This window comes from Scyliorhinus canicula, chromosome 5 (genome assembly GCF_902713615.1).
Source record: "Scyliorhinus canicula chromosome 5, sScyCan1.1, whole genome shotgun sequence".
NCBI lineage: Eukaryota > Metazoa > Chordata > Chondrichthyes > Carcharhiniformes > Scyliorhinidae > Scyliorhinus > Scyliorhinus canicula.
The window spans coordinates 30,629,488-30,655,644 of NC_052150.1; the positions used below are offsets into that span (position 1 = coordinate 30,629,488).

At 44.8% G+C, this 26,157-nt stretch overlaps 1 protein-coding gene across 1 annotated transcript in view; it reads right to left on the minus strand.

Moving 5' to 3' along the window:
* The window catches only part of LOC119965888 (collagen alpha-6(VI) chain-like), a 204,048-nt gene that overhangs the window by 106,235 nt on the left and 71,656 nt on the right, over positions 1 to 26,157 (minus strand). The window contains exons 11-16 of the mRNA XM_038796853.1: positions 17,359 to 17,504; positions 17,001 to 17,093; positions 16,838 to 16,891; positions 2,474 to 2,545; positions 1,151 to 1,177; positions 985 to 1,029 (exon numbers count right to left, since the gene is read on the minus strand). Coding sequence (XP_038652781.1) covers positions 985 to 1,029; positions 1,151 to 1,177; positions 2,474 to 2,545; positions 16,838 to 16,891; positions 17,001 to 17,093; positions 17,359 to 17,504 — 437 coding nt within the window. The remainder of the gene's footprint in view (positions 1 to 984; positions 1,030 to 1,150; positions 1,178 to 2,473; positions 2,546 to 16,837; positions 16,892 to 17,000; positions 17,094 to 17,358; positions 17,505 to 26,157) is intronic.

Sequence of the window (26,157 nt, forward strand, 5' to 3'; positions counted from 1 at the left end):
CACACACTGTAAGCATTTTTATCAACTACAAACATAAATACCCCACTCCGCTACAGTACTCTATGTATAACCCTTAATAAATTTCCCCCCTAAGCTGTTCCAATTTAATAACAAGATCCCATAAACCAGAAAACCCTTTTCAAAGGTGTGGCCCAGTACACAGCACTCAAGACCTGGTTTGGATGCTCTTGTGTCCTTTCCAAAACAGCAGGTTTGAATTCCTTCCAGAAAACAACTATTTCTTTTCAAGTTATCAGGGAGTCTGGAAACAGCTTCTAAAATGCAAATGGAGGAAAAAAAATCTTCTTTTTCTACCTGGGCTGCACAAAGCCAGTTCAAACTCAAAATCAAAAGTAAAACTCAGAGCCACAGCCCAGCTCCCAACTCAAAACCAAAAGTATAAACCCCAGTGCCACAGTCCAGCTCTACCCACACAATGCCATCACTGAAGCCATGTGATAAGGCAAAAACATTTCTTAAAGGGACACTCCCATTACAGTAGTCAGCCTCACTTCATCACCTCATAAATGTGTGTTTTACTTACCTGTATCTTATAATGGTGAAAAGGCTGAAGCAGGTGATATTGGTTGAGTTGTGAACAAGCTCAGGTGTTTAAGACACCCCCTCCTACACCCACCCACCCACACACACACACCCCCACACACACACACACACACCCACACACACCCCCCACACACACACCCCCACACACACACACCCACACACACACACCCCCACACACACACCCCCACACACACACCCCCACACACAGAGTGGACCCTCTGTAGGAAATAATAAAGAACTAGTAACCACCCACACCTCCCATTCACTTTTATACTCAACGTATAAATTAACCCCCATTTTCGGAGGATGTTTTGAGATTTTAATGGTTAACTCATACAACAACGTCTCTTGTATATTGCTGCTGCTTCTGGAGTATTTGTAAGTCGTCTTTCTGTGAAAATCAAGTTCAGAAAATCATACCTGCTCTCCAATTATTCCATCGATACCATTGTCTCCACCACTACCCTGTTACAATAAAACATTGAGTTTTAATGCACTGGTAAACAAAGGACAGGCTGAAGAAAACGTTCAAATTTCATAAGACGAAGCAATTTCAAAATGAAATTAATTGTAATGCCTTATTTACCTTCTGTCCTCGATAACCTCTTCTTCCCTGAAATATATAGGCAATTGATTATAAAACTGTAAGACTAAGAAACATAAAATGTAGGTGCAGGAATAAGTCATTCTGCTCTTCAAACCTGTTCCACTATTCAATATGACCATGGTTGATGCTGTATCTCAACATCAGACATCTCCTCATATGGCAATTCTGCCCACCAGGAATCTGTCTGGTGAACCTTTGCTGCACTTCCTCTATGGCAAGTATATCCTTTCTTAGATAAGGAGACCAAGACTGCACACAATGCTGCATGTGTGGTCTCACCGAAGCCCTGTACAGCTGCAGTAAGAATTCATGATCCTGTACCCAAGTTCTCTTGCAATGAAGTCCAACAACCCATTTGCCTTCTTAGCCGCTTGCTGTACCTGCACATTTGCTTTAATTGACAGGTGTACAAGGACACCACAGTCTCTTTCTACCTCAATATTTCCCAATCTAATATCATTTAAAGAATAGTCTGCCATTCTCCGATTCCCCAGTCATGTGTTACTTGGCAACGAGCCATTCGCTGGCAGCAGGATTCATCCCGCCATTTGCCAATGGGATTTCCCACTGATGCCACCCCATACTGCCGGGAAACCCACAGCAGAGGGTGCACTGCCAGCTGGAAAAGTGAATCACAACGGTCAGAGAATCCCGGCCATGATTTCCCTTTCATAAATCCATGTTGACTTTGTTTAACCCCATTGATATTTTCTTAGTGTCCTGTTATCACATCTTTTAAAATGGACTCTAGCATTTTCCCTATTACTGATAACCAGTCTGTAATTCCCCACTCCCCATTTTCTTCCTCACTCCTTTTTTAAATAGCACGATTACATTTGCCACTCTCCAATCTACCACGATTGTTCCAGAATGTGAGAGGATGACAACCAATGCATCCATTATTCCCATGAACACCTCCTTTAGATTTAATCCCATTGGAATTTAGATTATTAGGCCCCGGGGTTTTATCGGTTTTCAATCTCATTAATTCCTCCAGCACTTTTTTTTTTGGCAACACTAATTTCCTTCAACACCTCCTTGGCTCCCTAGCAATTCTGGGAAGTTATTTGTGTCTTCCTCTGTGAAGAAAGAAGTAATGTAATTGTTTAATTGCTCTGCCATTCCTTCTTCCCTATTATAAATTCTTTCATTTCTGACTGCAAGGGACCTACATTTATCTTCACTAATCTTTTGCTTTTTACCCATTTACAGAAGCTTTTGCAGTTCACTTTTATATTGGTTGCAAGATGTATTTTTCAAATAAATGTTACTGATGTCAACAGATTGAAAACATGTTCTTACCGTGAAGCCCCTGGCACCAGAACATCCATTATCTCCGAGTGTACCATTATATCCAGGTGGACCTCTCTCACCCTAAGGAAATAATGAAACCTTTTATATTACTGGATCATGGTATTCAACCAAGTAGCTTAAAGGTTCAGGGATTAACCGCCAGAAAGAAACATATTGAAAAAGAAAAAAATGTAATAGCGAGTGATTTCCATGGCATTTTCAAACTTCTGGTTGTATCGCCATTAAATTCAGGTACAATTCACTGTGTCATTTTCACTTTTGGAATGAATCTCAGAATCGTACATAACCGGAGTTTTGTAAATACTGTCAAGTTATTTATAATAGACGAATTGGCATTGCATAGTTTAGTAAGGCACAAGCAACAATATTTTGATGTGCAGGTGTGGACTGTTCTGAATCCAAAGAACCAGCTACATCAGCCGAGATGAAGGTACTCAGGAGGCCCGCATTGATCAAACCTGTACATTTTCTTTTCCATTTCCTGCCTAATAGCTGGCAAAATTGATAGCCCACTGAACAGGTGCACCAATAGCAGTAGGCCGGAGGCAGGGACAGTACCCAGCAGACGGAGAGCAAAAAAATTGACAGTTTGCATTTAAATTGCCCCGTTAAAGAAGCAAAACAGGCGAGCTGTTTCACTAGATCATTTTTAATCAAAATTTGTCAAGGAACCACAGAAGGAGCCCTGGTGATCAGCAGAAGGTTGGCAATTCCATGCTGCGTTGGGGAAAATGTACACATTTTGAGCAGTGGAGTTCTGCTCGGTTTGGCCAAGGTGCTGATGTTGTTCTTGTGCATTGGCTCTGGAGTGCAGACTCAGGAAATGGAGTCTCGGCAGACGAGAGTAAAACCCTTGGAGGTAAGCTGTTGTTAAGGCCTTTTGAGCTGCAGCAACCTTTGGGGAGAATTCCAAGGTGCAATCTTCGAAGGTGAAAAATAAAATCCCTCATGAGAGAGATACAGTTTCAATGAGAAGGGCTGACCCACAGGGCGGGGTTTTCTGCACTGCCGATAGCGTTTGGGCACTGGCGGGATGTTCTGGTCCAACCATTGTCAACAGCGATTCCCGTTGTATGTTTAATAAGGATCCGGGGAGTCCACACTGAATATAATAAAGAACTTTGACTTATTTACGGTTATGTCATGTACACTTCCTGGTGGATCCCTATCGGGCCTCTTCCTCATCGGCGCCTTACTGACTGGCCTTTTATACAATGTTAAATGGAGTTCCCCCACCCCCTGAGTGGGGGGCTCATATTCCGCAAGAACCATGGGGAAGATCATCATTTCCACCCCATACATCCAGAGCGGGATGTTACAGTATGCACCCCCCCCCCCCCCCTTTGCTGAGAAACCCGTGGCGGGGGTTTGGCATCGGCAGGACTGGAAGATCTTGCTGGCAGGAACTGCTGAAGCTTCTGGCCACAGGGTGCGGTTTTCCCAAAATTGGAGAAGGTAATTAAATCTGTGTGAAGTGCACCGGCTTTGCTGACACCCTTTCTTGACGATTTAACAGAACCCTGTACAATTTCAAAATGCTAGCGAGGATCACGCGGCCAATTGGAGGGGGAGGGGGGGGGGGGGGTTGTGCCCTGATCTCAAAGTTCAATTTAAGGCCCCACTACCCCTCCCCCTCCACAGATATTCACGGAGATCAGGACTCCCCCATAACCATTGGAGCACCTTCCCAACACAACTCCAACATCGAGGCACCCCCATTTCCCCTTCACAGGCATCAGGGCTCTCTTCCTCCGCCCCTGCTCCACTGTAGGCATTGGGGCTCTCCACCACCTGCCCTCCGAAGCATCGTGCCTCCACCTCTCTCCCTCTCCCCCGGCATCAGGACTCTCCCCAAACCCCTTGCAGGCATCGGGACTCTCCCCTCTTCCCTCCAACACACATAAGGGGTTACCCCCTGGCAGGGCCCCCTTGGCACTGCCCGCTTCATGTGCCGGGGGCAATGTCCAGCCTGGCGCCTAAGCCAACAGGGGCCTACAGGCACCTACGCATCCCTAGAATGGTCATCAAGACTGGTTTTTGCTTTTGAAAACCCTGAGTGGTTCGTCCCAGTGTGGTTTCACACCACCAGACGGGGAGGCTATGTCGTGGGTGGACGTTGCAGCGTGAAGCCCTTTAATTATATCAACATGCATTTAAATTCATGGAAATCAGGTTCATGCCCATGAGGCAGGAAAGGTCTCAAACTGAGATCTCCCTGGTGCAAATCTTATTTTTGGCATTTGCACCTATGTCTAACGGGGCCGCTAGATCACGGCCATTGTGTTGACTGAAATCTGGGTGAATTGTTTAGAAATCTGTGGAAACTATCTTGTTTGCACCTGTCATTTATTGTAAAGTGTGATGTGATCAACCATAGTTTGCCTGTCAATACATATGTATCCCATAATAACTTGGAATGTAAAGTGCAAGGTAGACACCATAAATTGTTATATCTTTCTGACCTTGTATAATAAACTATTTTTGTTCGCTTTGCAAGTGTCTTGAATCACAACTTTGTCTACTCAGCGTTATTAGTCCCTAACCAGATGTTATCAAATTCTTGGAGGTCTGGCCCCAGAGCATAACAGAGGAGCCCAATCAGGAGTGTATTGGGATAGTCACGTCTAAAGATAACAAAGGCATGGATTAGGTTTTGAGCAGGGGATCGCAATAGTAAGGGAAGAATTAGTGGTGAAGTAGATAGATATGTGGTCAGTCGCTCATCTCAGTGCTGAAGACAACATCAAGATTACGAATGGTCTTGTTCAGCCTCAGAAAATTGCTAGGGATACATGTGGGGTGGATTATTCTAAAAGAAATGGCAAAGTGTCTGGTCCTGACTGAAAAACAGCATGTTTCTCGACAGAAACAGGGACAAGATTTATTTTTTTTTAAATAATTTTTATTAACCAATTTTTAATAAATACTAAACCATTAAGCAAAAAAACAATCAAACACAGCAGCATCGCACCCCCACCCCCAACAGGTGACAAAGACTACCTCTTGAAAGAACACACTAAAGGGCCGCCATCTTTTGTACAACCCTTCAATTGCACACATCAATGTGTATTTACCTTTGTCAAGATGCAAGAACTCCATGAGATCCTCTAACAACACTGAGGCACTGAGAGAGAAGCTGACCTCCACTCCAATGAACCTGCCTGTGAGCGATCAACGACGCTGTCAAGATTTCAGACTGGATTTTCTGACACTCTGTCAAAAGAAAATCTGGGGGCGTAGTTTTCTCTGTCACTCTAGTGGGTTGGGGCCTGATAGCACTGTAAGGCCAGCTCCATGGAGATTGGGGCGCCATTTTTGTAGGGTACCTCAATCTGTACAAAACTCCGTCCCACCCTCCCATGGTCATGGAGGACCTCTCTCCACCACGGAAGTATTGAGGGGCACTCTACCCCCTCTCACCCTGCCTGCACTGCCATCAACACAATCCCACTAGCCGCCCCCCCCCCCCCCCCCCACCACACATAAGGGGTACCCTTCCCCAATGGAGGAGGTTTACCCACCCCCGCCCCCGGGCAGTGACCTCTGGCACGGCCCACTCAGTGCCCTCTGGCACTGCGCCGAGGGGGCAACGCCCAATCTCAACTCTCAACCCCCGGGCCTCCAGGCACCTCCGCACCCTCGACATGGTCATCACGACGGGTTTTCGATTTTCAAAATCAGCATTGATTCGCACCTGCGTGAGATGATGTTGTGGGGCCTGATACTGTGATGTAAAGCTGGTTAATTATATATAAATTGATGTAAATTCATGCAAATAAGCCTCACGTCCTTTCTGAGCGTGAACCTGATTATGTCACCGGCAGGGGATGATCTCAAACTGAGATCTCGGCAGCGTAAATCCCGTTATGGTCCTCACGCGAGATTGAATGGCCATGCGGGATTTTCAGCCATGGCTAACAGCTTGGCCAAATCCTGCCTAAGGAGTCAGCACTCGAGAACAGAATTTGTGGCGGGGAATGAAGATAATGGCATCAGTCTTCTCAGCACATAGCGGAAGAAAATTTCTGTTCATCTGGTACTGCACATCAGACAAGGAGTGTGGCAAGTTAGAGATGGTGGAGAGGTCAAGAGAGGTGTTAAGGTGATGAGGTAGAACTTGAGTGGAATCTGTGTACATTTCAACTGAAGTGCTGAGGGGAAGCATGTGGGTAAGAAATAGGAGGGAACAAAGTATTGGGGAACTCCAGAGGTAATGGTGTGCGGGGCAGAAAAAAAGCCAATGCAGGTGATTCTCTCACTACAACTAGATACATAAGAATGAAGTCAACCTGTCCTTCCAGGTTCAATGATTTATTCACAGATACACTCGGGTTCCTCTCTTCCCATGCATCCCCTTTACAATTGCACATTTTAGTTGGTATTGTTCCTCTGTATTTTTCCTGTTAGAAAAAAATCACTTTACCTTCCCGGCATTAAATTTCATCTACCACTTGCCCACCCATTCCACCAATCTGCCTATGGCCTTTTGAAGTTTTACACTATCCGTCTCAGTGTTCACAGTGTTTTCATCCTATGCATACATTTTAAAATTGTGCTTGCAAGCCAATGTCTGGGTCATTAATAAGTATCTGACAAACACTGACCCCTGGGACTTCCACTATAAATCTTCCTCCAGTCCGAATTACAGCCGGTCGCCCCTGTTCCCTATCGTTCAGCCTATTTCATATTAAAATCCCGACAGTCCCTTTTATTCCATGAACACAAACTTTGCTCATAAGTCTGTTGTTCAACCCACAAGTCTGTTGTTCAACCCACAAGTCTGTTGTTCAACCCACAAGTCTGTTGTTCAACCCTTTCTATTGCCTCAGCAAAAATCTCAAGGAAGTAGGCTGAACATGATTCTTTAATTAATCTGCAATTGCCTGGCTACTGTTAATTTTGTCCAAATTATAATATTTCTAAAAGCTTCCTCACCACCGAGGTGGTGTTTAAATCAGTTTGTGTTTGAAAAATAAAAGCAATAAAAGCAAAGCAAAAAAAAAGCAATGAAAACAACTCATGATTTACATCCTCTTGATTTTTTTAAGAGTTTGTTTCTTGGTTTTTGAGATGGTGGGGTTGACAGCAGTGTTATTATACAGTAGGGAAGAGGTTTACTCATCTGCGGTTACTGTTGGCCTTCAAGTCAAGATTTGGCTAATGAGGCAATAAAAGTAATGTAAATAGTTCAGACGAAACAAGTTTGAATGCCAATACACTTGACCAAACACATCCAACTGAATTTTCGTAAGTATAATATAGTAAAGCAGTTCTTCTATTTCACATCATTGTGTCATACCCTTTGATGTGCACAAGACGTCCAAACTACACTCTTGGTTCATGTTCTTCAATAAATCCTATTTGCCCATCACTGCATGTACACCTCACTGGTTTACATTTGTATTTTTTATACATTGCTTCAAATACTCCAGCAAATTACACTTAAAATCTTCATTCTTATCTGGACATTCCACCATGATTTCAGACCACCTCTTTTTGCCCATCTCTAGCCCCTCTCTAAATACACCATTCCCGACCTTACCTTCTGTGGTAGTCACCACTGTTGTGTATATATCGCATATGAGGTGTATTACGGTAAGGCTCCTGTACTACAGGTACGGGGGTAGATCCCTGCCTGCTGGCTCCGCCCAGTAGGCGGAGTATAAATGTGTGGGCTCTCCGAGCTGCAGCCATTTTGGCTACACATCTCTGCTTAATGAAGCCTCGATTACACTCCACTCTCGTCTCGTCATAATTGATAGTGCATCACCTTCTTTTGTATCTTCCTGCCTCTGGCAGTGCAACTGGTACAGAGCCTATAGCCTCTTCATCACTACAATCTTGAATTACATCTAAAATGCCTCGGCTTCTCTACCAGACGTGCCACCTTTAAAAATTTTCCTGAAACCCATTTCTTGACCAACGTTTTTTGTGAACTAACCTAATATTTCTTTATCTTAAACTCCAATAAACGCTCAAGAGGTTGATGAAAGTGATGCATCTCTCTCAAAATTTATGTTTTACTGCTATGCCCTCATGTAGTCTATGAACACTAACTGAGGGAGCTACCCACTGACTGTCAGAGTATTGAACGCTGACCAAGACCTAAACGTATATTTGATGTGCTTTTACCCCCAGAATCTGGTGCAGGAATTTCATTTAAACAGAACGACTTCTGCTGAATTTGTGACCTTCTCCCTGTTGCTGCCATCCTTTTATAGGGTGTTTTGTACCAGCATGGTTCAGTGCATGCGCAGGCCGGTCTGTGTATTTTGGCGCATGCGCGGGGGCTTCACTTCTCCGCGCCGGCCATGGTGGAGCCCTACAGGGGCTGGCGTGGAACAAAGGAGTGCCTCCACATAACAGGCCCGCCCACAGATCTGTGAGATCCGATCGTGGGCCAGGCCACCGTGGGGGCCCCCTCCTCCCGGGATCAGATCCCCCCGTGTCCCCCCCCGAGGACCTCCCCCGCTGACTTACCTGCCAGGTCCCGCCAGGTGGGACCACGTGTAACCATTTTGGCAGGACTGGCCAAAAACGGACACATGCGCGAGATCACATCAGCCCTTCACCGCATCCGCGAACTCACGCAGTCCCTTCACCGCCAGCTGAAGCGGCGCCAACCCCTCTGCCGCAAATCCCACCCCGCCACTCGATGCCGGCTGCCGTATTCTCCGGCACAGTTTTTTGGGCGGGGCAGCTGCCAACGGCCCCCGACATGGTGTGGCGGGAATCTCGCCTGAAAAACAGGGCGGTATTCGCGCCGTCCCCCAGGGATTCTCCAACCCGGCAGGTGGTCGGAGAAACCCGCCCCAGATCTCTCCAATTTCCAACTTAAACTCCACCAAATTCGCGGGGGGAAGTTATGGATGTTCTTGGTATGATCTTCTGGTATCACCAGCGATTTCCCGGTGGTGGGGGGGTGGGCAGTAGAAGGGGGAAGGGAGGTGCGGGAGGATGGACTCAATGGCGGCAGGTCCAGAAGATCCCACCACCGGCAGCTTCCTGCAGTTGAGAAACACCCCATAGGGGGCATGGAATGTCCTCCCTTCTTTTTTTCTGGATCGATCCTTAAATTGTGTGTCACGGGCTGCATCCCTACATTTTTTTTAAACTTGATTTTTCACCTTTCAACTGACTGAAAATGTTGCTATTTAAAGTGAGACAGAGCAAATTACTTTAAAATGCAAGGACATATTCCAAGGTGCAGGTGAGAAATTAACAAATCATCCTGAGGGAAGTGTGAAGAGAGAGACATTTCCTATAACTGAGACACCCATTGAACCTCATAACTATTTGAGGAAGAGACATTAAGAATGGGTGCCACAGAAAGACTCACCCAAAACCTCTTAGAAATACATAATGATTGAAGTATTTCAAGGCAAGGTTACCCAACCACTTGAGAGAGGTTGCAAGTGACACAAGCACCGTAAAGAAAGTCTTCCCCAGAGAAAACAGGCTGAAGACTCATCTCTTTCCCGTTCTTTTTTCCGGAATAAGGTGTGTCACGTGGTTTGAGAATATGAACGCTACCAAAAACTGAGATCTCATAATAATTGGAATATCTTCTACATCTGACTGTATCCATGAAACCAGCTAATGTAAATCAACCACAGCATTTAAAATCTAGGCCCCAAGGACAATTAAAGGACATTTTAATTGTCCGCGGGTAGCACAGGTAGCAGGGGCTGCATAGTGGCTAGCACTGCTGCCTCACAGCGCCAGGGGCTCGGGTTCAATTCTGACCTTGGGTGACTACGTGTGGAGTTTGCACACGTAACTTAAAATAACTTAAAAGACAGTGAGTCATCATTTGTCCAGACTCTTGAACCAATTATAGGCTCGTGTAAAAATACAAAAATCCCATAGCAGTAAAAATCATGCAATTGTACACACATGTCACTGGGTTTTTGTGAAAATCTGTTTCTAGCATTCCCTTGACTAATAACAAATGGTTTTCAGCTCTGAGATTCAATGCCAGTACAGCAAACAAGCAGCTGGTTTATATGAGTGGAATCAAAAAGTCAATTTTATTACAAACAAAAGAAACATTTTTAGTTCAGAAAAGTTGTACAACTGGTCAGATTTTGGTTCTGATGTATATATTCTTGACACATCTTAATAAGCTGGTTTATACAGGCTCATGATAAATGGATTCCATGCAGTGATAAAGCAAACCTTCCAAATTTGGTCACAGATTTTCCAAATGGTCTACTTCAGACTTCTAAATTCAAATGATCTGATAATTCAATTGATCATAGTTCATAAATTCACACTTTGCTGTGTTGCGTACTTGGAGTAACTCAAATTTTTGAACAGTTATTCGATAATCAGCAGTAGACTGGAAGGAGTGAACGGAAATCTGTAAAATCTCAGTTACTTAATTTATCGTCCTTGCGCACCAGGTTCAAGGGGTTGGCTTCCCTGTCCCACGATGCCTGGATTGCGTATCCCAATGGGATGGAGAATCGGATGTCGGGGGAAAACTCGGATTGACGCTGGGTTTTGACCCGATCATGATTCTCCGACTCCCACACTGCTGCCAGGATCGCATCCTTGGCTGCATGCCAGCAGGAGGATGTAAATTAATGCAATGACCACATCAAAGAGAGGTAAGTGCATTGCAATCATACGCTTGAGTGATTGGAATGCACATAGTGCTTGTATTGCACTTATCTCTCTTTGATGTTGTCAATGTTTGTAAACATTGGGGGTTCACCACTTAAGAGTCACTCATCATGAAGGGAGGTGAATGACTCAAGGCTACAGCTAGTTTGTGAAAGCTGCCAATCACAGCACACTCGTAGAAAGTTATGAATGGCTTGCAGCTAATGGATCTGCGGGTTTGAAACGCGGATCACAGCTGTTCTCCTTCGAGGAATGGACACATGGAGCTTTCAAGTAAGTGTTACAGCTGCTATTATTGCAGGGGTGCCTGAGGAAATATCCCTCTTTGAGTTGCCCCTGTAGGGAGTCTGCCTACTACAGAGGTCCCTGGGGAGTCTCCTTCGTTAGGAGGTCCCAGGGGGGACTGGTAGGGGCACCCCCATACTTGAGGGGAAGGGCACCCAGGCAATCCAGGGGTGAGGGGGTGGGGGCTTGCTTTGCATTGTGGGGAGGGGGTTGAGGATGGTTTGCAGTGCAGCGGGTTGACCGGCTATTGGGCTTCGCTATCGAGCTGCCTGTTCAAAATGGCGGCCCAATAGCGGGATTCCCTTGGGAATCCCTCGTATTCCTCGCCATGCATAAATTTGCATGCTTGCCGATTTGCACTCCCAGAGAGATCGGAAATCAGTTGCAATTCTCCTCCAGCAGGAGGACACAGGCGCAATTAAATGGCATTTGGGTTTGGGGGTGGTCGGAGATCACTTTGGGGGCTCGGAGATCGGGACGCAATCACTAACTGGGCAGTTCCGGTGAACGGTGCACCCCAGTTTTCATAACGGGGCTATGTCGTGCGGACTCGGTCGTGTGTTCTCCATTGAGGCCCCTTATACAACGCAAGTAGTGTTGAATAGCCATGTGTTTCGTGGCACTGCGTGCACTGGGAAACACGCAGCTAAATGCTCTTTTGCTATAGGATTGTGTTCCCATTTGGTTGAATTGAGCTCATAGTCTCCACAAAGAGATACGGTGAGAATTCACCCCAAAATGTTTTGGTGATGTGGGGGGAGAAACATATTGTGCAGCTTGCATATGATGTGGATTCCCTGGAGGCAGTGAACACTGTCGGCTGCTACCTGCGCAGCCAGCATGGTATTCCTCAGTTATCTCAGTAAGGAAACCCACTTAGACCACAGTGCCACATGACTCTTGAGGAAGTGATGTAGTCTGCTTCCCAAGTGAGGACATCCTGCTATGGGGTTGCTGAGGGTCCCACCCCATTTTCAGGCCTCCACTTACCCTCTTTCGGGCCCCTCCATTTCAGTACCTCCATCCATAACAACCCCCCAACATTTCTGAGGCTCCTTCATACCCGCCCTTCACCTCTCACCCTTCAAAGAACAAAGAAAAATGCATCACAGAAAGAGGCCCTTCAGCCCTCGAAGCCCTACAAGGCCATGCTGCTCGTCTAACCTAAAACCTTCTACCCTTCTGAGGTCCGGGTCCTTCTGTTCCCATCCTATTCATGTATTTGTCAAGATGTCCCTTAAAAGTCACTATCGGACCTGCTTCCCCCAGCTTCTCCAGCAGTGAATTACAGGCACCCACTGTCCTCTGTGTAAAAAGCTTCTCTCTCACATCTCTCTTTAAACGTTGCCCCTCACACCTTAAACCTATGTCTCCTAGTAATTGACTCTTACACTTTGGGATAAAGCTCTGACTGTCCACTCTGTCCATGCTCCTCATCATTTTGTAGACTTCTATCAGGTCACCTCTCAATCTCCATTGTTCCAGTAAGAGCAAACCAAATTTAGCAGCCTCTCCTCATATCTAATGTCCTCCATACCAGGTGAACCTCTTCTGTACCCTCTCCAAAGCCGCCCCATTCTTTTGGCAGTGTAGCGACCAGAATTGAACACTATATTTAAGTGTTGCCTAACCAAAATTCTATACAGCTGCAGCATGACTTGCCAATTTTTATACTCAGTGCCCCAGCCAATGAAGGCAAGCATCCCATATGCCTTCTTTACTACCCTCTCCACCTGCATTGCAACTTTTAGCGACTTGTACACCTATGCACCCAGGTCCCTCTGCTTGTCAATACTCTTCAGGGTTCTGCCATTTACTGTATATCTTCCAAAATGCATTAACTAACATTTGTCCAGATTAAACTGCACCTGCCATCTCTCTGCCCAAGACTCTAACTGATCTATATCCTGCTGTATGCTCTGACAGCCCTCATCACTGTCCACAATTCCATCAACCTTTGTATCACCCGCAAACTTACTAAACAGACCAGTTACATTTTCCTCTAAATCATTTATATATACTACAAATAGCAAAGGCCCCAGCAATGATCAGTGTGGAGCATCACTAGTCACAGCCCTCCATTCAGAAAGCACCCTACCACTGCTCTGTATTCTACAACTGAGCCAGTTCTATATCCATCTTGGCAGCTCATTCTGATCCCATGTGACTTCACCTTCTGTACCAGTCTGCCATGAGGAACCTTGACAAAGATCTTACTGAAGTCCATGTAGACAACATCCACTGCTTTACCTTCATCAACCATCTTCGCCACTTCTCGAAAACTTGATCAAGTTAGTGAGACACCACAAAATCATGCTGGCTCTTGCTAATACGTCCACTTCCTTCCAAATAGGAGTAAATCCTGTCTCATAGAATCATCTCCAATAATGTCTCGACCACTGATGTAAGGCTTGTAATTTCTTGGATTATCCTTGCTACCCTTCTTAAACAAAGGAACATTAGCTATTCTCCAGTCCTCTGGGACATCACCTGTAGCTAGTGAGGACACTAAGATTTCTCTCAAGGCCCCAACAATTTCCTCTCTTGTCTCCAACAGTATTCTGGGTAGATCCGATCAGACCCTGGGGACCTATTTACTATAATGTTACTCAAGACACGCAACACCTCTTCCTTTTTGATCTCAATGTTACCCAGGCTATCAACACACCCTTCCCCAGACTCATCATCCTCCGAGTGCTTTTCTTTGGTGAATACTGATGCAAAGTAGTCAGTTAGTACCTTGCATATTTCTTCTGGCTCCACACATAGATTCCCTTTGCTGTCCTTGAATGGGCCAGCCCTTTCCCTGGCTATGCTCTTGCTCTTTATGTATAAAAAGCCTTGGGACTTTCCTTAATCCTATTTGCCAATTGCCTTTCGTGGCCCCATTTAGCCCGCCTGACTCCTTGATTAAGTTCCTTCCTACTTTCCTTATATTCCTCACGGGCCTCGTCTGTTCCCAGCCTTCTAGCCCCTACAAATGCTTCCTTTTTCTTTTGGACAAGGCTCACAATATCCCTCGTTATCCAAAGTTCTCGAAACTTGCCATACTTATCCTACTTCCTCACAGGAACATGCTGGTCCTGAATTCCTATCAACTGATATTTGACAGCATCCCACATGCCAGATGTTGATTTACCCTCAAACATCCGCCCCCAATCTAGATTCTTCAGTTCCTTCCTAATATTGTTATAATGAGCTTCCCCCCAATTCAGCACCTTCACCTGAGCACTTATCTTCATCCAACAGTACATTAAAACTTAATAAATTATGGTCACTCTTCCCGAAATGCTCCCCTACTGAAACTTTGACAACCTGGCTGGGCTCATTCCCCAATACCAAGTCCAGTAAGGACCCTTCCCGAGTTGAAAAATTTACATATTGTTTCAAGAAGCCCTCCTGGATGCTCCTTACAAACTTTGCGGCGTCCAAGTCCCTAGCACTAAGTGAGTCCCAGTTAACATAGGGGAAGTTAAAACTCCCCTTTTGCCTGGTCGAGGCCTTACTGGGAAGGACTTAGTTCCCATGCGCCAGGAGAACCCCATGCAGACATTTTTAAATGAGCCGAATACGCTGATCTGGATCACGCCCATAGAAGACGAGATCCAGATCGCCACGTTTCGAGAGGTACAGTTGAATCAAGTGTCCTCGCGACATTCATTGACCTCATCGCAACACCTAGTTGGGCATGACGAAGCTGGTAAATCGTGCTCAATATTGTAGCAATTTACCCTGTGGTGAGAAACTCTCCTCCTGACTTCCCAAAGCCTGTCAGATATCTACAAGGCACAAGTCCCGAATGGGATGGAATCCTCCCCACTTGCCGGGATGAGCGCAGCTCCAAGAAAATGCCGGGCAGCATGGTAGCATAGTGGTTAGCACAATTGCTTCACAGTTCCTGGGTCCCAGGTTCAATTCCCGCTTGACTCACAGTCTGTGCGGAGTCTGCTCGTTCTCCTCGAGTGTGCGTGGGTTTCCTCCGGGAGCTCCGGTTTCCTCCCACAGTCCAAAGATATGCAGGTTAGGTGGATTGGCCATGATAAATTGCCCTTAGTGTCCAAAACTGCCCTGAGTGTTGGGTGTGGTTACTGGGTAATGGGGATAGGGTGGAGGGGTGCTCTTTCAAAAGAGCCGGTGCAGACTCGATGGGTCGAATGGCCTCCCCCTGCACTGTAAATTATATGAAAATCAAGAAGCTGACTGCCGTCCTACTTGATTGGCACCCCATTCACAAATATTCACTCTCTCCACTTCCAACACATAGTGGCAGCGGTGTGTACCATCTACAAGATGCAGTGCAGGAATTCACCAAACTTCCTTCAAACCATCTTTCACATCATCTTTCAATCCCATGACCATTACCATCCTGTACGACAAGAGCAGCTGATGAATGGGAACACCACAACCTATAACCTTCCCTCCAAGACAGTCACTATCCTGACTTGGAAATATTTCACCGTTCCTTCACTGTTGCTGGTTCAAAATCCTGGTACTCCTTCCCAAACAGCACTGTGGGTGTACCTACGGTACATGGACTGCAATGATTTAAGAAGGCAGCTCACCATTACCTTCTCAAGGGCAATTAAGGATGGGCATTAAATGCTGTCCAGTCAGCGGCACCCACATCCAATAAATTAATTTTTAAAAAGGTCAAACCTTATTTGGGCTTTTAGAATAACCGTGGAGTAGCTCAAATTCTAAATGCAAAAATCCATGCAAATTTCATCAGACACCAAATCATAAATTCACTCCAGCATTTATTTCCTGCAGATACCTCTCTGTTACTGCCAATGATGAAGTTGCTGCATTAGGTCCCTACCTTTTAAAACAAGAAGTCCCTTCCAAGGTCTAAGTCAGGAACCCACAACATACAGAAAATCTAATTTTAGGAAATAGAGGTCGGAACAAGTGCTGTGTGCTCGCCAATAGTTCAATCGAAAACATAGCTGAAGATGCCTTAGGAAGGAAGGATTAAATCATATTTGAGTGGCAGGAAGAACACAATGAAAATAACCTGGGGATCTTGCACACTGCACTCGCCCATCCTGGACACTCCGTGCTGTTGGTTTGGCAGCCACAAACGCGCCCAATAGCGAAGGCCTGTAGCCAGTGGGTTGCCCATTACGCGACTGCAGCTCCCGTGTTCTATTCAAATGTGGCCAGTGCCCCCAGCCTCTTTGTCCAGAAAACAGGTCGGCTATCCAGAAGTTAAAATCAACCCGCCTGAACCAAAATTTAATCAGTCTGCAGTTTAAGGAACCGGGTATTAGAGTCTTCCAGTAATTCAAGGTCACAGCACTGGTTCCTCCTTTGTGAGAAGTCAAAATTCTCTTTGATCTGCTGCATGGTAAATGCCACAGTCCTTAGAGACAAACAAAAGCAGCAGCACGTCACGTCATGTAAATGAGTAGTTCAAATTTGTTAAAAGTACCAACTTACCAATCCTCCTTCTTCACCTTGGTAGCCTTGAAATCCCTTCACACCTGGGTGCCCCTAAAATAGCATCAACACATCTATTAAGTAATTACTTTGCTTTCTAAATCTCAATGAATAATTATGTATCATGAAACTGTTAAAAATGCAGATATATTTTTAAATTTACCCTTGGCCCTTTGATCCCTTGCAAACCAAGCAGCCCTGGTTCTCCTAAGCATGTGCAAAGGGCTTGACAGCACTTTGTTTCCATAGCGCCGCTCTGCAAACAAAACATTTTAATGTTTTTAATAGCGGGACACACTGTGTGACGAGATTCTCAATATATTGAAGTCACCGAACAGCATATTCTTCATCGGGTTTAATTACATATTTGATGAATCAAGAACAATCCCTAACAACAAAATAACCAAATTTCACACTCAGGTGTCACTGACTGTAATGGGCCATTTTGTTTTAAATTCCAATTGTTTTCAGAAAAGGCGACTGAAGATCGATCCTCTCTCACTTTTCTCAACATCACTTACTATTTGTTTAACCAAAGCGTTTTCAATATCGTCCATTTCAATTGATAGCTGTTGTTTGTATCCAAATACCGTTCCAATGTCAACGTACTGAATCGCATCAACATCAACAGCATTTTCCAGGGCCACCGTGATGACTCTATTGATTCCTGGAATTATAAAATGTTCATTTATTATCACACATTTATTATGGGTAACTTAGTAACATTGAAGATTCAATATTGGCAGTGTTTGTTAAATGGTGGGGAGAAATATCAAGCGACATTATGAAAGAAGGTGCAGCAGTTTCTCTGAATAGAAATACAGGGCTACATTTTATATGCCCCGAAGGGGAGTGTTACAGGCAGTGGGGGTTAGTTTGCCCATTCCACAACCTTCCTACCCATCCCTGAGCCTACCACAATAATACGGGCGATGGGTGGTTGCCAGGAATCAGCAGAAATTGTTACGAAGCTCACTGACCCAGATAATATGCTGCCCTTGCCACAGAATGTTTGGACTTGGCAGCCGGCGGGAACAGGTTGTTAGACGTTTAGCTGCTGTTGTATAAAGAGTCAAAGGCACTGCTCCTTTTACAAACACCTTCATTTCACTTTAACAGACTCTGTACAAAACTATGTCTTCCCATCACCTGACACAAAGGCCACCTGAAGCCTCTTTACATATCAGTGTCAATCATTGGATACTTAACATAAATGAGACAACTAATTGGAATGTCTCTTAACCCATTACTTAACAGTCTCCCCTTCCTTGGAGAAAAAAAATAATTAGGTGAAAAAAAAATTTACAAGAAACTCAAAAACACACACGCAATTTCCCTCCTTTGTTTTGGAAGAAAAACGTCACAGAAACAGGGGTCCTTCATGAACAATATCCAAAAGTTTCTGTGAGCTAGCCCCTCTTTTTGTAAAACAGTCTGACAATTGATAATGCCTGTTGACCCATTTAATTTTTGCTATTTCCCCTCTGTCCAACATTTGCTTCAAACTTGCGATGTCTATCCTTAACGTCTTATCATTGACACTTTTTGTAGAGTGCACATTTTCCGCACAGGGATTTATTGTCAATGTGACATTCAATAGGTACATCCCAAATCCCCTAATCCCAAAATTTCTGACAATATCTGAGATATATAAAAGGCCATATCCACCGCCTCTACAAGGCTTAACGTCTCAGCAGCCAAAGTGCTTTTGACCACTCTCCTTATTTTCTTTGTTTCCCCACACAAGAGGGCAACATTTACCATTGTTCCCCAAAAGGAAAATTATAGAACCTCCTGAGCTTGAATCCCCATCCCATAAATTTGCTTCAGACGCATCACTATAAACTGTAAGTTTCAGGTGCCTAAGGTCACCTGAAACCAGGAACCTGAAAACACACTCCTGCATTTTTCGTTTGGCCAACGCTTTATTTGCTCTTATTATGTCTTCCACTTTGGGATCATTCATTTTGTACTAAACTCTAAGACATCAAAACTCACGTCTGGTATAGTCTGTCTATCTAACCAATTCAGTTGTCCAATTAAACTTTGCAGTTGCTCTTTATCCATCTTTGAAACCATTGCGACTTTGCGTGAAACCCGGCCATGAATAATTAGGCTGATGCTTTCCAAATAAGATTGCTGATGTAATGTTGCCCCTAACTTAGTCTGTCCGATTTCCAGTCCAATGTATTTAAATGCACCGGAAGCCTGACTTCCAACTCTGAATTCTTTCCTCAAACCACAGGTGACAATAGCTTCGAAATCAAGGCCAGGATTCTCCCGCAATCAGCGGGGCGGCCCGTACCGGCACCTAAGAGTGCAATGAACCACTCCGGCGTTGGGCCGCACAGAAGGTGCGGAATCCTCCGCACTTCCGGGGGCTAGGATGCGCTGGAGGGGTGGCGCCAAAGGGCCTCCGCCGGCCAGCGCATGTGCAGGACCGCCAGCGTGTTCTGGCGCATGTGCAGAACCGCTGCCGTGTTTCCTGCACGTGCGCAGGGGGTTTCTTCTCCATGTCGGCCATCGCGGAGCCTTACACAGGCCAGCGCGGAGGGAAAGAGTGCCCCCCACGGCACAGGCCCGCCCGCAGATCGATGGGCCCCTATCGCGGGCCAGGCCACCATGGCCCCCCCCCCCGGGGCCGGATCCTCCCCGCCCCCCCGAGGACCCCGCAAACTTACCTGCAAGCCCGGTCCCAGTAGTATGGACCTTGTCTATTTCACGCCGGCAGGACTGGCTGAAAATGGGCGGCCGCTCGGCCCATCAGGGCCCGGAGAATTGCCGGGGGCGGGCCGCTGCCAATGGCCCCCGACCACGCGGCGCAATCCCCGCACCCGCCCAAAAACAGACGCCGGAGAATTCAGCAGCTGGCGTCGGAGCGGCGGGCCGGGATTCACGCCTTCCCCCGGCGATTCTCCGACCCGGTGGGGGGGGGGGGGGGGGGGGGGGGGGTCGGAGAATCCCCCCCCCCCCACTAGTCCCACCCCACAAAACACCATCAACATGCATCATAAAGATGCCAGAAAGATTTCCTTTATCGTGCCAGTAAAAGATTGCCGGATCTGCTTTCAACTGGCAACAGCCTAACTTTAACAAAATCTACCTTACCGAAAAATACCAGACTCTAGACACATTATTTAAACCATATACACATTTGTTCAACTTCCAGAGTAACACTTCTATGTTAGCTGGCACTTTAGGAGGACAGAGAAAAATGTCTCTCTGGAGCTGATGCCCCTGCAAAAAGGCAGCTTTTATATCCATTGATTTGCATTCCCATGCCTTTGTGGCTAATAGAGCCAAGAGGATCTTTAAAATAAGCATTCCTGCCGGAGGTGAATCTACCCTTAAATCCTGATCTTCTAAGTTTTCTTCAAATCCCCTTGCCACAAGCCTGGCCTTTGTCTTTTCAGTTCCATCCAGGAGAACCTTTTCCGTGCAAATCCATCTGTGGGATAGAGCTCTTTGTCCCCTATCCTGTACCTCCGTATATACCCCAAATTCACTCCAACTATGCAGTTCTTGCTGTTTGCCATCTTTGATAACTTTCTCATCTAATTTATTGGAAGCCACCAAAATCTCATGTGCATATGGGCTTCTACTCCTATTAGTATTTGTAGTCTTACTCATGTTCTGAGATCTTGATAAACTACGTCCCCTCTCCCACCTGGTGTCTCGTTCTGTACTGCTACTGCTTGATCTTTCCCTTCTGCTGTGGGATGTCCTTTCAATAGTTCTCAACCTTTACCTGCGGACCTGTTCACTATCTGATGTACTATCTGTACTCGCACTGCGTTTCTGTGCCCTCCATTTTTGAACTTTGTGTTCCCAATCCATTGTCTTGACTCCTTCCCCTGAATGCTGTACATTCAACCGATGTTTATACTTTCCAGTGGACTTCCCTGCTCTACTAATAACAGTTGCATCCTTCCATTGACTTGACCCTTCAGGCAAGTGTGTCACTTTTGTACCAAAATTTGGCAGTTGTCCTTTTGGAAAAATGGCCTGTTCTAATTCATCAGAAGTGTTGTGTTCCTCTGCAGAAACCCTGTCTATATCAGTTAACTGGTCCTCATAGTTCTGTAACACGTGCATACCAGATGACTCTGGTTTCTCGTCATTTATGTCTGCTCTGTCTAAATTTGAAAATTTGTAATCTGTACCCATTAGGGAATGGGACAACTCATCGCCGCCGACTCATCGCCGCTGACTCATCGCCAGCCCAACTCATCGCCAGCCCAATAAAAACAGTACAGTCAACAGACTTCTTAACAGCGCTCTGGAGTGAATGGAATCTATTTAAACCTATAGAAAACAAAGGACATTTTAACATATTTTTCAGTAAATTGACTCTATTTAAAAAGTGCCCAATATAAAAACGATTGTATTTAACCAGAGACGGACGGAAAACACAATACAAAAAACAGTAACTTACAATTAACAGCGTCTATTTCAATAGAGCCCTACAGTAAACAGTCAACTGACCAAATCTGAACCTAATCAATTTCACATTTGTCGCACCTGCCACATATAATTTTGTGCTTTTCGTCTGAATAGCTGAAATTGACAAACACCAGGGTTATGGAACATGCGAGCGACAAATGTGAAATTGATTAGGTTCAGATTTGGTCAGTTGACTGTTTACTGTAGGGCTCTATTGAAATAGACGCTGTTAATTGTAAGTTACTGTTTTTTGTATTGTGTTTTCCGTCCGTCTCTGGTTAAATACAATCGTTTTTATATTGGGCACTTTTTAAATAGAGTCAATTTACTGAAAAATATGTTAAAATGTCCTTTGTTTTCTATAGGTTTAAATTGTTTAAATAGATTCCATTCACTCCAGAGCGCTGTTAAGAAGTCTGTTGGTTTAAATAGATTCCATTCACTCCAAAGCGCTGTTAAGAAGTCTGTTGACTGTACTGTTTTTATTGGGCTGGCGATGAGTTAGGCTGGCGATGAGTTGTCCTAGACCCACCCATTACCCTTGATGAATGTACCCTAACAGTTTGATTGCCATGTTGCAAACGAATTGTTTTGCCATCTATGCCTATGATCTTCCCTGGGCCTTTCCATTCATTAAAATTGTCTCTCTTGTAGTATACTATATCTCCTTGCTGAAAAACGGTATTTGATGGCCATACATTATTTCATAAAGCTGTGCGAATTCTTTCAGAGACTTCTGATTCCAAAAAAGCTTTTCTACTGCTATGTAATGCATTTAAATGCTCAGCAAAGGCAAAGCTAATTGTAGTCCCTTCCCAAGCTGGAGGCTGGTCATCAAAAATGGACGGAATTTTAGGATTTCTACAAAACTAATTGATAAGGACTATAGCCCCCAACCATCTGCAATGAATTCTTTGCATGTACCGCCCATGCTAAAGCTGAATTTAGCTTGAAGTTTGGTCTATCTGCCAAAATTTTCTAGAGCTATTAGGGCATGGTTTCTTTCACACACACCATTACTAAATTGGCTTTCTGCAGCTGTCTTCATAACTGTGATATTCACGTTTTCACACATATCCCTAAACTCATCATTAGCAAATGCTCCCCCATTGTCCGTAAGGAATTTTGCCGGTGGGTCCATTCCTGTCCCTATCCATTTTTCCACGATTATATCCAGAATTATTCTCTTTTCTTTACTTCATACAATCGTGATTGACTAAATCTGGTTGCTAAATCTTCAAAATGAAAAACAAATATATTATTGGCTTCATCCCAGATCTTAAGGTCCATGGCCACAATGTTGTTAAAATCTCTGGCCAAAGGTAGGGTTACTATCGGTCGTGCTGGTGTCCTTCTGTACTTCCTACAAACCTCACAGCGATCACTAACCTGTTCTATCAGTTTAGTATAGTCTTCATCCCTTACCCCTGTATCCTTTAATAAACTTTTCAGCCTCCGAGGAGACAGATACGCAAATTGCCTATGCAGTTTTAATACAAGCTTTTTATCAGCTAAAGTCCCATTTTCAACTGCCATTAACACATCCTTAACAGCTGTACTTGAAGTGTTATTTGTCAGTAATGGAATACAATAGTGTCCCGACTGTGTAAATTGTAAGTCCACCGTCTTTCCAAAAACTGTTGCCTTATCCTTTTCCATATCCAGCTTCATGTGTGCTTTCTTCATTGACGGTCTGCTTCTGAGCAGACCGACGATGAAGAAAGTATCCATCCAATGAAATGATTCACTCTGGCAATATTGCAAGGGATACCACTCTTTTCAGTGACTTCAGAGTATTATCATCCCCAAATCTGAAACTTGTGGAACTTTCAAATTCCTTATCCTTGTTACGATTTTCAGTATTCAAGGAGTCCAGGTAACATTTTAACCAGTCAATTCCACACACAGTAGATGTGCAGCCATTGTCCAATATAGCAGAATTGAAGGATTCTCCAACCAACACCCTCATTACCGGCGTAAAATTGCTTGTTAATAGGACAATGCCTTCTTTCTGTTCAATATCTTTTTCCTCTTCTGACTCTTCCATGTCATGTGGATCTTCAAACACTATTATAACGTGTTGGACAGTTGAAAGCATAATGGTATTGAGAGTCACAACGAAAACATCGATTTATCATACCCTGGGCATTTCTGTGGTTCATCTTCCTATTGCAGGTTCTTACTGGGTTTCTGTCTTCATAATTTCCAGGTCCTGATTTCCTTCCATAGTCTTGGAACCGGTTTGTAGCCATGCGATTTGACCATCCTGTTAGTAGTGTATCTTGCATATTCTGCTTTATTGCAGACTGACTTATTTGGGTCATCAGAGCCATCAGAATCAAATGTTTCCCCAGAAACTTTTTTAAAGCTTCTGTCATCTGATCGAATAAGGTATCCTTATCCACAAACTGAATTCCTGTCAAAACCAGGAGCCTATCCATGTTGCTCACTCTAGCACAGTCTAGTAATTTAAAGGTCAACACAGACTGTGGAAATTCCAGGTTGTGTTTCTGCAGCCTTTTATATAGTCTGCCTAATTCCATTATATAGTCTTCCAAGGAGAAATCCTCTATTTTCCACAAACTATCAAAATCTGACCATGCTTTATCTGCACTTAACAAGTCATCCTTTTTATAAATCTTATCCATATAACGTAATAGAGTCTCCAGACCTTCTTGTGAGTCTAACTCTTCCAATTCCAGCTCAGAAAACATTTTGCTTTGGATTTTACTGTCATAAGGTAGAGTAATGCCATACCTTGTTTTCTCTTTCCCAAGGCAGTTGCTTTAGTCCACATAACTACTCTACTTCTCCATTGGTCATACGATCCCCTTTCAGAAAATAAGAGGGGGGTAGTAATATCCAGCCATCTTTATCCTAGGTTCAGCCATATATCTTCATTATTTTCTTTTTTCTTCTCACTCACTCCTTGGTTTGGTCTGGAAAAGTTGTATCTTTCAACCCTTCACATTTGCACAGCAACCATCCTCTGCTACCATTTGTTAGACATTTAGCAGCTGTTGTATAAAGGGTCAAAGGCACTGCTCCTTTTACAAACACCTTCATTTCACTCTAACAGACTGCACAAAGCTATATCTTCCCATCACCTGACACAAAGGCCACCTGAAGCCCCTTTATATAATCAGTGTCAATTATTGGATACTTAACATAAATGAGACAACTAATTGGAATGTCTCTTAACCCATTACTTAACACAGGTAGCCCAATTTTCTACCTGACAAATGGCAGGATAGGAGGGGGGGCAGGGGGCGGGGGGTGGGGGGGCAGGGCAGCTGGTTGATCTTTGGGGGCTGCCCTTTATAAACCAGAGGTGACCCCCATCAGATCAAACTCCACTTTTTGCTCACTCCCTCGTAACCTTAAACACAACCCTCCCACCCCATGTCCCCTCACCGACCAAGTCAGACGACTCACCAGTCCCATGGATCCCTGAGCCTTCTTACACCTCTTCTTACAATCCCAGCAGCAGCCACTAATGATCCCTTTGCACTGCTGGGACTGATGGAACTGCCAACCAGTTAGTGAGTGGCAGAGGTCCAATAATGACCTTGTTCATCCCGTACGTCTGCAGCGCGTTATGGCTGTGGGGTCGACCTTCGTAGAGACATGACGTCCGGGGCGGGGGGAGGGGGGTGTTGCCGGGGGGAGCCATTGGCTCCCCTACTTCATTCAGCTCAAATATTTATCTTAAAATTAAAGTCTTCTGAGATAACTGAATGGAAATTGGCTGTCTTTTCATTGATTTGCTTTAGCAGAGTGACCGAGAACAAAATGTTCGCAAAAAAAAATCAAAAAAACATTGGACTTTATCCAGCCAGTTTTCAATATAAACGGCATAATTTTTACCGCTGCATTGTATCTTCAGGCAAAATGAAGCCCCTGAAGCTTACCCACGACCCATCAAAAAATGAAATGAAATGAAAATCGCTTATTGTCACGAGTAGGCTTCAAATTAAGTTACTGTGAAAAGCCCCTAGTCGCCACATTCCAGCGCCTGTTTGGGGAGGCTGTTACGGGAATCGAACCGTGCTGCTGGCTTGCCTTGGTCTGCTTTCAAAGCCAGCGATTTAGCCCAGTGAGCTAAGCAGCCCCTCCAGTAAGCTAAACAGCCCCTGTGCAAAAACTGCTAGCAACTAGCAAAGTATTTTCTCTGAGCTGATCCTGCCAATGAGATTCTCCTGCTCAGTTGTAAAAGCCTCTTCATTGAGATTTACTGATTGCTTTTTTAAAATTCAAATGCCACTTATCCACTGCAATTAGAATCTCAAAAAACACATTTTACTCTCAATAAACTGGTGTTTGCTCTGATCAACCATGTTATGATTTTCCATGTCCCCTGTTAACACATTCCTAATAATAGATTTGTGAATTTTCCCGAATATAGATGTCAGGGTAACTGTGCCATGGTTTGCTGTCTTCTCTCTCCCTCCTTTGTTACATTTGTTACATTCTAGAATCTAAGGAATTCTGGAAAATCAAAACTAATACAACATTGGGTGTGAGTCGCTCATTTTGGGCGGGATTTACCAGCTGTTCACGCCTGCAGGAAATTCCGGTCCCAAGCTTGTGCACGGATGCCCCAGTAATGAGGAGCGCTGTCACCATGAAATCCCGCTGACACCAGTGGATCGGTAATCATGTGACTAAAACACGTGGCGGGGTGGTCGGTAAATCCCGCCCTGTGATTCTTAGTGCTACCACCTGTGGGAAAACTGGAGTGTTTCTCACTGGTGCTTGGAGCTCTGCTCACGTAACATCTCAATGACAGGTCCCGCTCCTCAGCAAATGGGGCTGCCATTTTTAATGGGTGTTGTGATCTCAGAATAATCTTTCAGCCCTCACCCTGCCCACCCGCA